General features: G+C 44.3%; 1 protein-coding gene across 4 annotated transcripts in view; it reads right to left on the bottom strand.

Annotated features, from left to right (window-relative positions):
- Positions 1-13,032, bottom strand: part of tns1a (tensin 1a) — a 99,086-nt gene that overhangs the window by 43,878 nt on the left and 42,176 nt on the right. For all 4 annotated transcript variants that reach the window (XM_084347587.1, XM_084347589.1, XM_084347588.1 and 1 more), the window contains exons 4-5: positions 6,007-6,045; positions 3,265-3,306 (exon numbers count right to left, since the gene is read on the bottom strand). In XM_084347587.1, coding sequence (XP_084203713.1) covers positions 3,265-3,306; positions 6,007-6,045 — 81 coding nt within the window. The remainder of the gene's footprint in view (positions 1-3,264; positions 3,307-6,006; positions 6,046-13,032) is intronic.

Raw genomic sequence — 13,032 nt, 5'->3', positions numbered from 1 at the left:
TTTTGCAGTATTTTCGACTTCCTGTGTGGGAGTGGCCTACCTTGCCGAACAGGAGCCCGGTGCTCCACCTCCAGGATGAGCGCAGGTGGGCGAAACGCCTTCGAATGGAGCTGCCCAGAGGCATGACCGTCAACCTCTCAATGCTTCGCTATTTCGATTAAGAAAGACTAGGGCTATCACACTTGGCACTGTAGATCCAACGTCAATGCGTTTGCTTCATCGTCAAGTGCATCCTCGTGCTAGAAGAAAATCCCAGACTCGGCGCTGTTGGTGCCAAACTTCATCTTTGATTATGTAATATGTGATGATGCATTCTTCCTCCTCGACCGTCTTCTCCCTACTTTCTCCCGCTGTCTCTCGTCCTCTCCCTCATGCCCACTTTGTGTTCTCTGGAACTACTCCTCCCACGCTCTCATTATCTCTCATTATTTCTGACTCTCCCCCCCCCCCACCCCTCTCGTCTTGACTCCCTTTCCTCCCAAGCTATGTGTTTGTGTACTGTATAGTTCCCGTGTGTTTGACCTCAGTCGCTCGTGAGAATCCAGCGGCTGAAGAGGCGATAGGCTGCCAAAGCGTAAAAAAATGTAGCGCGAGCGTCGTGAAATTGGATAAAACTTTTTATTCCTCGTCGTAAAAATCTGCAATAGTATTTTTGATTGACAGCGCCTGGGGCTCGCATTCACGACTCCACTCGCTCTCTATCCTCTCCTGAGCCAGAAACTGATTTAAATAATCCCCATAAAACGGGCCCCCACATTGACTCAATTACGGTCACAATGGGGCGATTCGACTCAAAACCACCATGGACGTACTTTTTCCTATACGGACTAACCAAATAAACATTCCAACGAGCACTTCCCCCCTTTGGACCATGTGCAACGCACACTCGAACATAAGTGGAGAACAGCATAGGATGGTGATTTCCAAGGACTCCAGATCAAGACGACAAATATCTTTTTAGTTGAACCAGTGAGTCAGGATTATGACCTCAGCTGAGGATGCAATTAATTCCTTTTTTTTATATAGGAAGTGGCTTCTTTAAAGAGGCTGTACTCCCAAACACCACTATATCACTGTCAGATTGTTTGTGACAACTTTCTGTAATTACAGTAAAAAAGAAAAAAAAAAAACAAGACCATGGTCAAGACAATTAGTAGCCTCCGCCTCTGTATTTTTAGTGCTCGCATTTCTCATAATCACACCCACATTTCCCATAAACCCTGTTGCCTGCTGTTGCAAAAGAGGATGTCGCTACTTGTCGACCGTCGATCCATCGTTTTGCTGTCGTGCGATCGACTTAAGAGGAAATTCACATGATCGGCATGTGGATGGGCAGCAGATAAGCTAGTGAGCAAGCTAAAAAAACCAACTAGTGGGCTGTTTGTTACTAGCACGGTTAGCTGTTGACCTTTGTTGCGTAGACTTAGTGGTTGCTGACAAGAAAAGCAAACAGCCAACTAAGCATGCTAATAAAGTCAAGTTGAATTTTGGGAAAGTTTAAAAAAAAAATTTGCATATGGATTAATAACAAATAAGCTAGCAGGCTAACTTTTCGAGGCTACAATCAGTGAGACTGAAAACACATTTTGTTTTAATATTCCTTTGCAGTAAACTGCAGATATCTGCCCCTGCTCATTATTATGTCCTCTCTCTTCCACTGTGAAAACAGACAGACTGTGAATTAATCGCCTTACAGACTGGTGTACACAGACCGATCTGTGTTTATAATCCCGTTCTGAGTCACCGCCGAACTTCTGCTGCCGATCTAAACACTCAGGCGACATCTGACGCAAACACTGACTCAGCGTCCTGACTCACAGAAGAGGGGAGAGAGAAAACAGGGATGCAAGACATCAGTGCTGCTTTTTATCTTCTGAGTAAATGCTGCCTCTGGTTTCATGAAAGGGAGAATAAAGACACGGGAGCCCTTGTAATCTGAAAACAATTCAAACAAGCCAACAAATGTTGGCCTGCGCGACTGCTCCCTTGAATAAACTGTTGTCCTTTTACATTATTCTCTCCTCTCTTATTTTTCTGGAATCGTGCCGTCTTGGAAACCCGCTGCCCGTGCCCACGCCCTTTACAGTTTAGCAATGTCAAGCTAAACATGCGTGCGCGCCTCGTCTCGAGCCAGGCCTTGGCAGCGATTTATGGCACGGACGAGACACAATTTGCTCGGAATTGGCAGCAACAGATGTCACGGCGGCTTTTCTCATTTTGCGAGGTATGCACCAAATATTTCTTTACACTGGCACCGAACAGAGCGAGGGATAAAACATTTACCTCAGGCCACCTGGTCGTACTGAGTCAGGGCTGTGCTACTGGAATAATCATGGCCTTTTTCACTGTTTAATGAAGATAAAGTCATAAATTGCTGCATTTAATAACACTTGAAAACATTTCTAGTTACCCAACATAATTTATTAACTTGAAAATGAGCTTATGTCTCCTTTAAAAGATAAAAAATATGCAGGATCTCCAGCAAATTAAAGGAAATCCACATATTCTGCATCTTCACAATCAAATAGGCTGCAGCAGCTGTTTGCTTTTTGCCCTCAGCTGACCAGTGAATTTCAGTTTCGGCCACTCATGGGCTCGATGGTGCAGCATGTACTGCGTGCTGCTGCCACCTTCTGCAGCGTGCGGGAACAGGTGGCGAGAGGATGTTTCTCGGCTAAACAAGGCGACACAACAAATATAGCATCTTTCAGGATGGCAGCTGAGTCACTTCTTTTTTGGCTATGGATAATCACTCTGACATTAATCATTTCCTTTAATGGAAACTCAAGGGAGAAGGAAGGGACACCGCACTCGCCAAAAGTATACGGACACCAGGACAAGTATGTGATTGTTGGACGGACCCTGGGCATTAATCTGCCTCCACTCTTCTGGTTTCAGGCTTTCCACATGATTTGGGAACCTGACTGCAGGGATTTGCTCCCATTCAGCCACAAGAGCTTAACTGAGGTCAGCCACTGATGTTGGGTGACAAGGCCTGGCTCACAGTTCATCCCAGAGGTGTCAGACGGGGGGGGTTGAGGTCAGGGCTTTGTGCGGGCAAGTCAATTGCTTGCACACCAGACTGTGAAAACCACTTATTTATGGAGCTGGCTTTGTGCCCGGGGACACTGTCTTTGTGAAATGGTATTTTTAAGTGCGAGCACAAACTAAAAGTACACAAACATACGTGTAAAAGGGTGTCCGTATACATTTGGCCATGTCTCCTTGGCACCGACGCGAACAGAAGAAGAAAGAGTTACTTACCGGCGTATCTACATGCTTCAATGGCAGCTGAGGAGTGGGAGGCTGCAGAGAAAAAAGCGAGACGGAGTCGGTGTGTTAGTCATTGTTTCGTTCACACCGAGGAAGACACAACATGGTGAGCGAGAGGATGAGAAACAGGGAGGGAGAAGGTGGAGTGACGACATCTTTTACAGACGTCCTCCTCCTCTCTCTTCCTGTCTGGCTGTCGCTGATACACCAGACACACAGTCATTCTGTTAACCCCGAAGAAAACCCCCCGTCTCTGAGAAGCCTGACGTACACATACAGTCATCATGAGGGCTCAATTAACCGGACTTATCAGGAACATTACGGGTCTCCGTAACTCTTTGAAATATAGGTTTGACAAACAAGCACTCATTTGGCTCAAGGTTGCCTTATTTCTTCGGTTGCTTTCAGCTACATCTAATGACCTCAAGTCAGTGGATTGAAACTCTATACTGTCAATAAATTGTTGTTGAATGATAGCATCTATTCATGAATTTCAGAGGGAGCCAGAAGTGACCATATTTGGATGAGAGAGGGAAGCCAGGAAGGACTCTGATTGGATCTGACCCAAGAAAACGGGTGTCAATCAGGTAATCACGCCCTAAAACATACCCTCCTTTATCTTTTATTTTACTCTAATTGGGACCATCATTTACAAATTCAACATCATGCTGTGTTGAAGAACTGGCAACTGAGACCATAAACTCATTAGGAAACTGTTTACTGGGGTAATAAATCAAGTGAGAAGCAGGGACGTTTTCTCATAAGCTTAAATAGAAATCAGTAAGAAAGTAAGAAATTACAAAAGTAACCGGGAGAAGCAGGGATAGAGAAACACAACCGGGACAGAAAGTGTGTTTGCCTGACTGCACACACGCAGCCGGAGCTTGACAGTGATCCATGTGTTAAGGAAAATGTCTTACTGGAGTTAAAGCACAGCGTCTGAGGCCGATGCGAGCTCTATAAACAAAACCAGGGACTGTTTAACAAGCTGCTGCAGTCATTTAAAGGAAGACAGCGTCCAAAGTAAATAACTAAAAAGTAGTTACTGCAGCCTGGAATGTCCCTAATTTGGTCGTATCATCGGCGGTTAATCTTGAAATATAAAACAGGACCGACTGCACCGCATTTTATTTGACTTTAAAGGATATTGAGCAGTAATCAGGAGAATGATCAGATCACAGTTCCTGCCGGTTTTCTAATCACGTCCCGCCGCTCGCCGAGCGTGCATTCTTTATGGACGCGAATGACAACTCTCATCTGAGGCTCATTAAAGCGAAAATGACTCGAGCCTCGGTGCTGCGGGGCATAAATCACATTTTTGTCTTGTAAAGGAGCAACCCCTAGAGGAAGAGGGAAATAATCACTTTGACTGGAGCTCAGTATCTGTCCTCTTCTACTCAATGAAACATTTAAATACAGAGTCTCAGAAAGTCTCCAACCAAAATAGTGATTTAAGGTCTGCTGTCTCCAACCAAACTGACCGTGTAGTTATTCTGTGGGCTGATATTACCGGTCATTATTGGTCTATTAGAGATTTATTGTTATCGGCATATATAATGGCTGATATGAACCTTTTTTTTGGGATTATAATGTAGTAAAAGATGCTTTGCCTGATTTATAATGATTACATTACCAGTTTAAGGTTTATTGGTAGCTAAAATATCCTGAATCATCACAAATCTTTGTCGCATTTGAAGGATCATTGTATAAAATAATACAAATAATATATATCAGCTGACGTATAGATATCAGATTTCTTTATTCCCTGATATCAGTGTTGGTAAAAATCGATTACCAGTCGGGCTGTTGTTCAAACCCAGCTGGGGTTTTCCCAGTCCATGTTACTCTCCAGTATCTTCTCAAACAAAAGAAAAATAGGTCCGAAAATGTAAATATGTTAAGATTTTTAAATGCAACAATGATGCAAAAGTGCTAAACACTGCAACACAACAGGAGGGAAACTATTTATGCATCTTGAAAAGAGGGTGTCGGTTACTTGAGCCAAATTCCTTTCACCCCTTTTCACTGATCTGTATCAATAACGCGCCGAGAACTGCAAAAATGTGCCAACAAAGGCAATGAAGAAGAAGAACGCAGATAAGTAAAGAAGGACGTAAACAACGCAGGATTCAAACTTAAAAAAAAAACTCCAATGAGTTTTTAGGCCTCAGAGATTTACACAATGCATTTTAATGAGCAACCGTAAACGTAAACAGAAAGTTTGTTTACAAGGAAACGCCACAGAGCACCTTTAAGCCCTCGCAGAAACATTTTGTTGGCTATTTTTTGAGATTTCTGAATTACATTAAAAGTCACAGTTTGAGTCGCTTGTTTGTTGCTCATATAATTTCCTACGACAGAAGAACATATAGTTTTAGTTTTAATTGGATGCACAGAAACTGCTCTTCATCGCCGCATCAACACAAAAGTCTTATCACCTCTGCAGCTGAAAACAGGACGCAGAAGGTGTCTTGTTCGACTTGTACCGACAGGATCTTCCTTTGAGGAAAAAGAGGAAGCTCTTATGGTTATTGCGTCTGACCTTTGACCTCCAGCTACGACCGCACAGGACTCCCTGTGTGTGGCTCAGCCACAATTACAGGAAGGATTGCTGCATCACGGAGGTGATTTCAGGCCAAGAAGTTCTTTAAAAGCTTCTGCGATGGTCTCATTTGTACACAAAGTCAAACACGTACTGCACAAACGCACACACATGCACATGATAACACTCACCAGCTCATAGTTGGTAGTTGTCTGACATGACGTGGTGACCTGAAGGAGGAGAAACAGAGAAATCATGAGTCAGGAAAGCTTTCATACATTCTCTTCTCTGCAGTACTTTAGCCTAAAAACACAACTGTAAGAATTTATTTTTGTAGAAACAGAGAGGGAGAGACATCTCTGAATGTTTTCCTCCTGAATGCCTGAGTGTCCCCCGAATCGCCCTCAACAGCACAGAAATAACCAGCGCATCAAAAGACAGGCCCTTTCTGACTGTTTCTCTGTGCGGGGAACATGTCAGGGCCGCTCCAGACATCTGAGAGACAAACACGGGCTACAGCGTTACAATATGACCATAACTCCTTCTGCGTGATGTTTTTTTCGCTCATCAGAACGTCTGAGAGAAGCCAGGCGAACACAAAGCGCCTCATCAAGCATGGCTAAAGCAATTTCACCTGCGCCGAATAACAACTCCAGTCGAACAACATGCAAGAAAACCAGTTTGTTCTCTGATTCTTACAGTAGGACCATCTAATTAGAGCGCATCAGCTATTTTCAATTGTTTTGTTTTTAAAAAAGAAAAAAGCCAAAAAACACCTCAAGCGCTTCAAATTTGTGTTTCCATCAAGCTTCTCTGGATGCAATGCTGCAAAATGAGCATTAAAATACGTTGATGACACACAGCTTTACCTTGAAGCTGAGTGCACAAGGACCCTGTTGTTCTCCTGACCCGATCTGTGACTCTACATGCGCCTTGAACACATGTCGGACCAAACGGCACATATGCCAGGATCAGACTACACAATGTATTTGACTTTCCAGGAGGTGACAGTGTCAGGTTGGGCGATCACAGAGTCATTAATTCTCGCTGTGACTCCGTGGACTCACAGGAAGAGACGTCCATAGGCGACTGGGAGATTGATTACTTGATCAGTCTTCAGTCATTTCTCCTCCGACAGACCGTTATGAAGTGCTGAAACGTGAAGTAGAAGTTGTTTGACGATAGGTGAGAAAAAAGCATGCGGTAAAACAAGACTTTCTTAAGAATTTCTTTAAAGTAGAAGGAGCAAAACTAACCCCTCGTTAAACAAAAAATAGAAAAGAGAGTCTTTTATAATTTTATTATGTCACTGGGCCTTCTGATTTTTATAGCAGTTTACAACTTCATTTGTAATCAATAACATTTTATGAGTAACATTGTGAAACTGGGATTTGCAGTGGTTTGGGTGGTTTTGGTCAGGACGTATTGGAGCTGTGGTTTAAACTCTTAGGCTTCAACTGATTGTTATTTTCACTATTGATTAATCCACTGGTTATTTTCTTGATTAATCGAGTAAGTCACATTTCCCCAGGGCCAAATGTGAGATCCTCAAGTGTCTTATCTTGTCTGTGTAACAATCTAAAACCCCAAAGATATTCAGCTACATCATATATGATAAAGAAAAGCAGCAAGTCCTGGTTTCTGGAAGCTGGTCCCATCCAATATTTTGTTTTTTGTTTTTCTTGAAAAATGATTAAAGAGATCGACAATCAGAGTGATTGCAGATTAATTTTATGGCTATTGACTAACACTTAATCAATCAATCATCGTTTAAGCTCTACTATTTTCAGTCCCTCCAGAGAGATTGTGGTGTTGTTATCACAGCTAATGCAAATTCAACCAACATGACTGGGAAGTGGCTCCTTTTTGCAATAAACCTGCAGATTTCAGATGCTCCACTTGGTGAAATGACTCAGCGTTACTGCTGTTAAACTACTGATAGACTGCCACATGTGACTTTTTATATAATGACGTCCAGCTGGCTGGATATTTATGACTAGCGAAGGTGCTGCAGTGCCCTGATCTCAGGTTAGTTTCTCCAGTCTGCTCTGATTCTACCATCCACCTCCCTCTCATACCGCAACTGTAAGACGAACGGAAAGCTCCAGCTCTGTTTGCCTTGTGAAACAGCGTCCTGCCTCCGCTTTCTGCTGTGCAACAACATGTTTCTTCACTAAAACAACAGCAGGTTTCCCAAATTTCCCAAATGCGGCTGTGTGGCGCACCACTCCTATAAAAATGCAGAGCGGAGGAGGCCTGGTACCTGTTGCCAGACCTCCCAGCAACAGTATCACTTGTCCCCTAATTATACTATCACCTCAAAATAAGAGCCGTATTGGTTTCCTGATGTTGCAATGCTACATGTAGCATCTTTAAATAGCAGTTTGGGCCAAAATAGTTTGCTCATAGTATCCATGACAGGCTCCTAATAGTCTGTGTCACCCTCTGCGCTGATTACGATGCATAAACAGGCACTCGGAGCTGAGTGACTTCCACCTGATTGTGTTTACTTTGCTGCGTACACATGTGGGGGGCTCATGGATGCATATTAAAGTCCAGGGATCGTAACGTGTTGTGAGCTGACGGATGTTTGCGAGCGGCGAGATGAGAGCGCGCTATCAGCGGGCGACAGACGCGGCCAGGAAGGAAGCCGCCGTAATTAGTTTGCTCTGGGAAAACAAAAGACTCATTGACTTTGTAATGCTATCATCAAGCGTATCAGAGTACAGTAGCTGGATAACATCTCAGCGGAGCAGATCCCACCCAGTGCACGCTGATGTGCCATGTGATGGCATCAGTCCACCAATCAGTGCTGATATGACACCAAAAAACACGAGCAGCTGATCAGTTGTTTATTTCTACGCTGCATTAGTGGCACCTGAATATGCTGAGATGTACTGACTGGTGCTTTGTTCTGCCCCTGATATGCATGTTACGGGATAAGTTCACCCAAAAGTGAAAATTCAGGCATCATCTACTCACCCTCAAGCCGATCGATGGAAAGTCAGGTGAAGTTTCGCAGGCCGCGAAACATTTCTGGAGCAGTTGTTTAGGAGGATGCTTCAACGCTGTTTTGCTGCGAAGCTCCAGAAATGTTTTGCTGACGACCAACCTTCACCTGACTTTTCCATCAGCATTGACTGAATTTTCATTTCTGGGTGAACTGTTCCTTTAACATCCATCTCCATTTTCCCACTGCTGTATTATGAAAGAGCAAATTAGCAGGACAGCTAACACCAAACAACTTGACGAAAAGAAGACGAAGTCGAAGCCAGAAGCGAGTCTGCTCATGCTCGCTCTTTACCGTTCCTACACTACCCGAGGCCGCGCCTGACATTAATATATCAGTGTTGGCGGTCCCAGTGGCCCCGGGGCCTCATAGCAAAAGCATCTGCCTTTATTTACAGCTGACAGGCGGTGCTGTTCTGTGCGCTGTACTGTAGCATACGCCTGCAAATGTCCTGATGATGACTCCCTCCAGTATTGATCTAAAGGTCAGGAGGGTGCAGCTATGACTTTGAGTCTCAGCGGCTACTGTGTGTTTACATCCAGAGAAACCAGACTGTTGGTCATGATGAATTATTTCTTCGTGCAAGTAAAAAAATGGTTTTCAAGGACACGAGCGTTGCTTGCAAATATTATCACAGACTTAGTCATGAGAGGAGAGCAGACAGAGACAAAATACAGACTTTATAATCTTACATTCCTTCAAAGTAGACTTCAAAATCCTCACCGCATCATCACCATGCAACTAAGCGAGAGAACAACAGCTACCCTGACTTCATCCTTATATGGTGGGTGAGGCTGGAAGCCGGACTAATGCAGGCTTCACGTGGTTTTCAACCAGCTCAGACGGATAAAAGTGTAGGAATCTCCGAGAGGCCCCGCCACACGCTTCGAGCTTCCTCCGTCTGCGATTTGTTTGTGCAACTGCATCCGTGCCACCTGTAAAATGATCCGGTTAAAGGGTTTTTTGGGATTGCCCTGTCTTTATCTGTGTATCTGTATCTGTAAATTCCTTGCAATTGAAATGATGAATCATGCTGTCTATTGATCAGTTTCCCTTTATCTGATCCGACAGATTTTACGCTCTGATCCCACTTAAAATAAAGTGAATGTCGAACTTTTCTTCGACCTCCATATGATTCCTCCCCCAATCGCTTCCAAGCAAAGTGACCAGCAGACCACAAAGAAAACTCTCCAACAGTGAGAGAAAGAAACTCTGAGTGGGTTTAGGCTTTTTAAAACAGGGAGCTTATAATCTCATCGAGTCACAAGGGGCGTCTGGGAAGCCACTGAACTAGAACAAGGAGTCAAGCGAGCCACCGGGGGGGCCCCTCCGCAATCTCAACCCAGCCGAGAGGCCTCATTAGGGGGCAAACAGAGGTGAGCCGAGGCGGGACGTCGTCGAATTACCCGCAGCAAAGGTCAAATGTCTCAGGTGAGTCTCAACAGCTTCGCCGGGCTTCCTCTATTCTTCCTTGAGCTCCCCTCCCCTTCACAATAAGAGCGCGGATCAGCGAGAGCTTTAATGATTTCTGCAAAAGCGCTGCTCAAGTACTCAAGTGGGTTTATATGGAAACGGAGGGAGCAGGATATCAAAGCACGACTCTCGAGCCCGGTCCACTGGGTTGAATCATTGTATAATGAGAAAGCGCTCTGCAGTTCAAGCAGGATAGTGATGAACTGGTTTCTCTTCGCTCTCATACACTTCAAACGGGCCGGAACAAGCGTCCTCTGATAACCAAGGAAGAATAAGACTGGCTTAGTCAGCAAACTTTGCATTCCTTGTTTGCATTTCATCAAACAATACCTTTATTTTTGGGTTAAATGCAAACAAAGAATACATAAAAAAAGCAGGAAATCTTCAATTTTCCTGAACCCTTGCTGAAGTTTAAAGGTCCCATTTTGGAGAGTAAGACTTCCTGTCTTTATCATTATTAAACAGGTCTAGGTGCAATATAAATACTGTGAAAGTTTCATAATGGTCCATTCATTCAGAAACTGTGCCTTTAAATGAGCCGTCAGGAATTCTGTAACATTGTGATGTCACAACGATGCAGTCACCACCCTCAGCCACGCCCCCAGCGCAGCCGTGTTTGCAAAAACACCTTCTGAGTTGATGTGGAAACACGGTGGGCGGTGCCTGCTCAGGCCTGTGAGAGCTGACCAATCAGAGCAGGCTGGGTTTAAAGGGACAGGCACTGTCGGGATCGTGTTTTTTTTAAACATTAGAAGTATGTAAACACTTTTTAAAAAGAGCAGGATACGGGACCTTACAAGTTATAACTTACTTCTTTCTTTGTTTTTGATCGTCTCAACTTGGGGAAGCTGCAGCCTTCCCACAGTTTTTTTGCCCTATCACCCCTCTAGCGTAGCAATAATCACTCTGATCTCAGTCGATCTCCTTCAGCTGAACTGATGGGAGAGAGCATGTGTTTGCCACTGTGCATAAATCATCCCATTGGCTCCAGTAAATAAGCCTGCCATTGGTCCAACCACACTCAAAATTCCTCAAGCACTCCTCCTGCCCACACAAGAGCCACTGCCGCGGTGATGGCAGCTTGCCTGAGAAAGTAAATTCTTCACTTTCCAAACGGGGGCCAAATAAGGACTGAAGCTCAAACAGCCCCTTTGGAGGGATTTAAACATCGGCTGGGTTTCTGTTTTACTTGGAGGGCTAATAAATCCGCCGAGCGCTGTGATGGTGGAGAGCGTGTTCCTTTTCCTGCTCTGACATTTTGACATAATGTCAAGTGTGTAACACGCCATGTTCGACTGGGTGGCAGTGTGTCGCTGGCAAGAGCGCGCTGGCAGTGTCAAGTGATGCCGTCAATGGTTAAATAATATCTGATGTAGAGTATAAAAAGTTAAATAATGGGGAAATAATGACTCTGCCAAAGAAGAATACTGCGTGGGAAAGTTTCACCACTAAAACTCTATCTGTCATTCATAAGAGAGTCTTCAAGCCCATGATTCAATATCCTTTAAAAGAGAGAATCCACACTGTAAACATGTTATTCTGTCAAGGGTCTATTTGCTGGAACCGAACTCTGTGAGACATGCCGTTCAGTCCTCCAACATCCCACTCCATGTTCAGAGGCTTTTGCACCAAAACAGGATGCAAATGGGCTTGTGTATACACATGAAATCTAAATAATTGTTTATGTAATGTGGAACACACTGTCTGCCAGCTGTTTCCACTGGCGTCCATCAACACCCGGTAGCGCAACACTAACACGGCCTCCCCACAGCATGAAAACCATCCAGTGACGGTCGAACGTATGACAAGTTCATGAAAAAAAAAAAGATCTTTGAAACTCTTTGGGAGCTTTCTCAGTGACGCGAAATAGACCGAGCAGTGAAGAATCCACTATCTAAATCTTGTGGATAACACAAGAAGGGGATATATTTTTCCGCAGGAGAACAAAATCACTACCACATGGTTAACACACCATAAATAAGCATAAAAATGGTCCGACAGGCACAAGCATTCGCTTCGACCCTAAGTGGTTCAGACAAAATATACCACAACATACAGGAGGTTATTTACAATGAGATTCATCATAGTGGATCGCCTTCTTATTTCAACTATTTTGATTGCCAGTAAGTTCAGATTTGTGTCCAACAAAGGCATTATTTCACCTCGAAAACCGACATGCCGATGTTGGGTTTGAGGCCCAAAGGAACTCCATCAAGAGGCGGCGCGAGAGGCCAAAGACCATGGATCATTGAGGAAGCAGCTATTTGATCATGGTCGAGCCGCAGCGAATGGCGAGCGGGCTCTGGCTTGGCTGCTTCGACCCCCCCCTTGTATGGTTACGACCAAATCGCTGCGAGCAACAGACGACAAAATACCCCATTAAACAAGGAAATGATGAATATCAGATGTGCAATTGTGGCTCACGTTGGACACAGGTTGAAAACCTCCAAATGGGGAAGTTTTATGCAAGAGGGGCATGACCGCATTTCATAAATGTGAGGTCATTTAAGTGGGGTTTTGATCGTGGGAGAGGTTGAAAGTAGTACTATGCAACTTTCTGGAGAAAAGTAGTCCATCCATCCATCCATCCATCCAATGGCGAACTCAGGATGTTTGAGGGCAGGAGCAAAAAAATAAAATGGCACCACATTTATGCCTCACTTTGTTACGTTTCCTCCACTGGAAGGGCCATTTTTCCTGTTTTCTCTGCTGGCAAGGGACCCTAGAGCGAACT

The sequence above is a fragment of the Pagrus pagrus genome (genome assembly GCF_965226575.1).
Source record: "Pagrus pagrus genome assembly, chromosome: 24".
Classification (NCBI taxonomy): Eukaryota; Metazoa; Chordata; class Actinopteri; order Spariformes; family Sparidae; genus Pagrus; species Pagrus pagrus.
The sequence above is the reverse complement of the archived record's forward strand: the minus strand, read 5'-3'. Positions and strand labels throughout refer to the sequence as shown.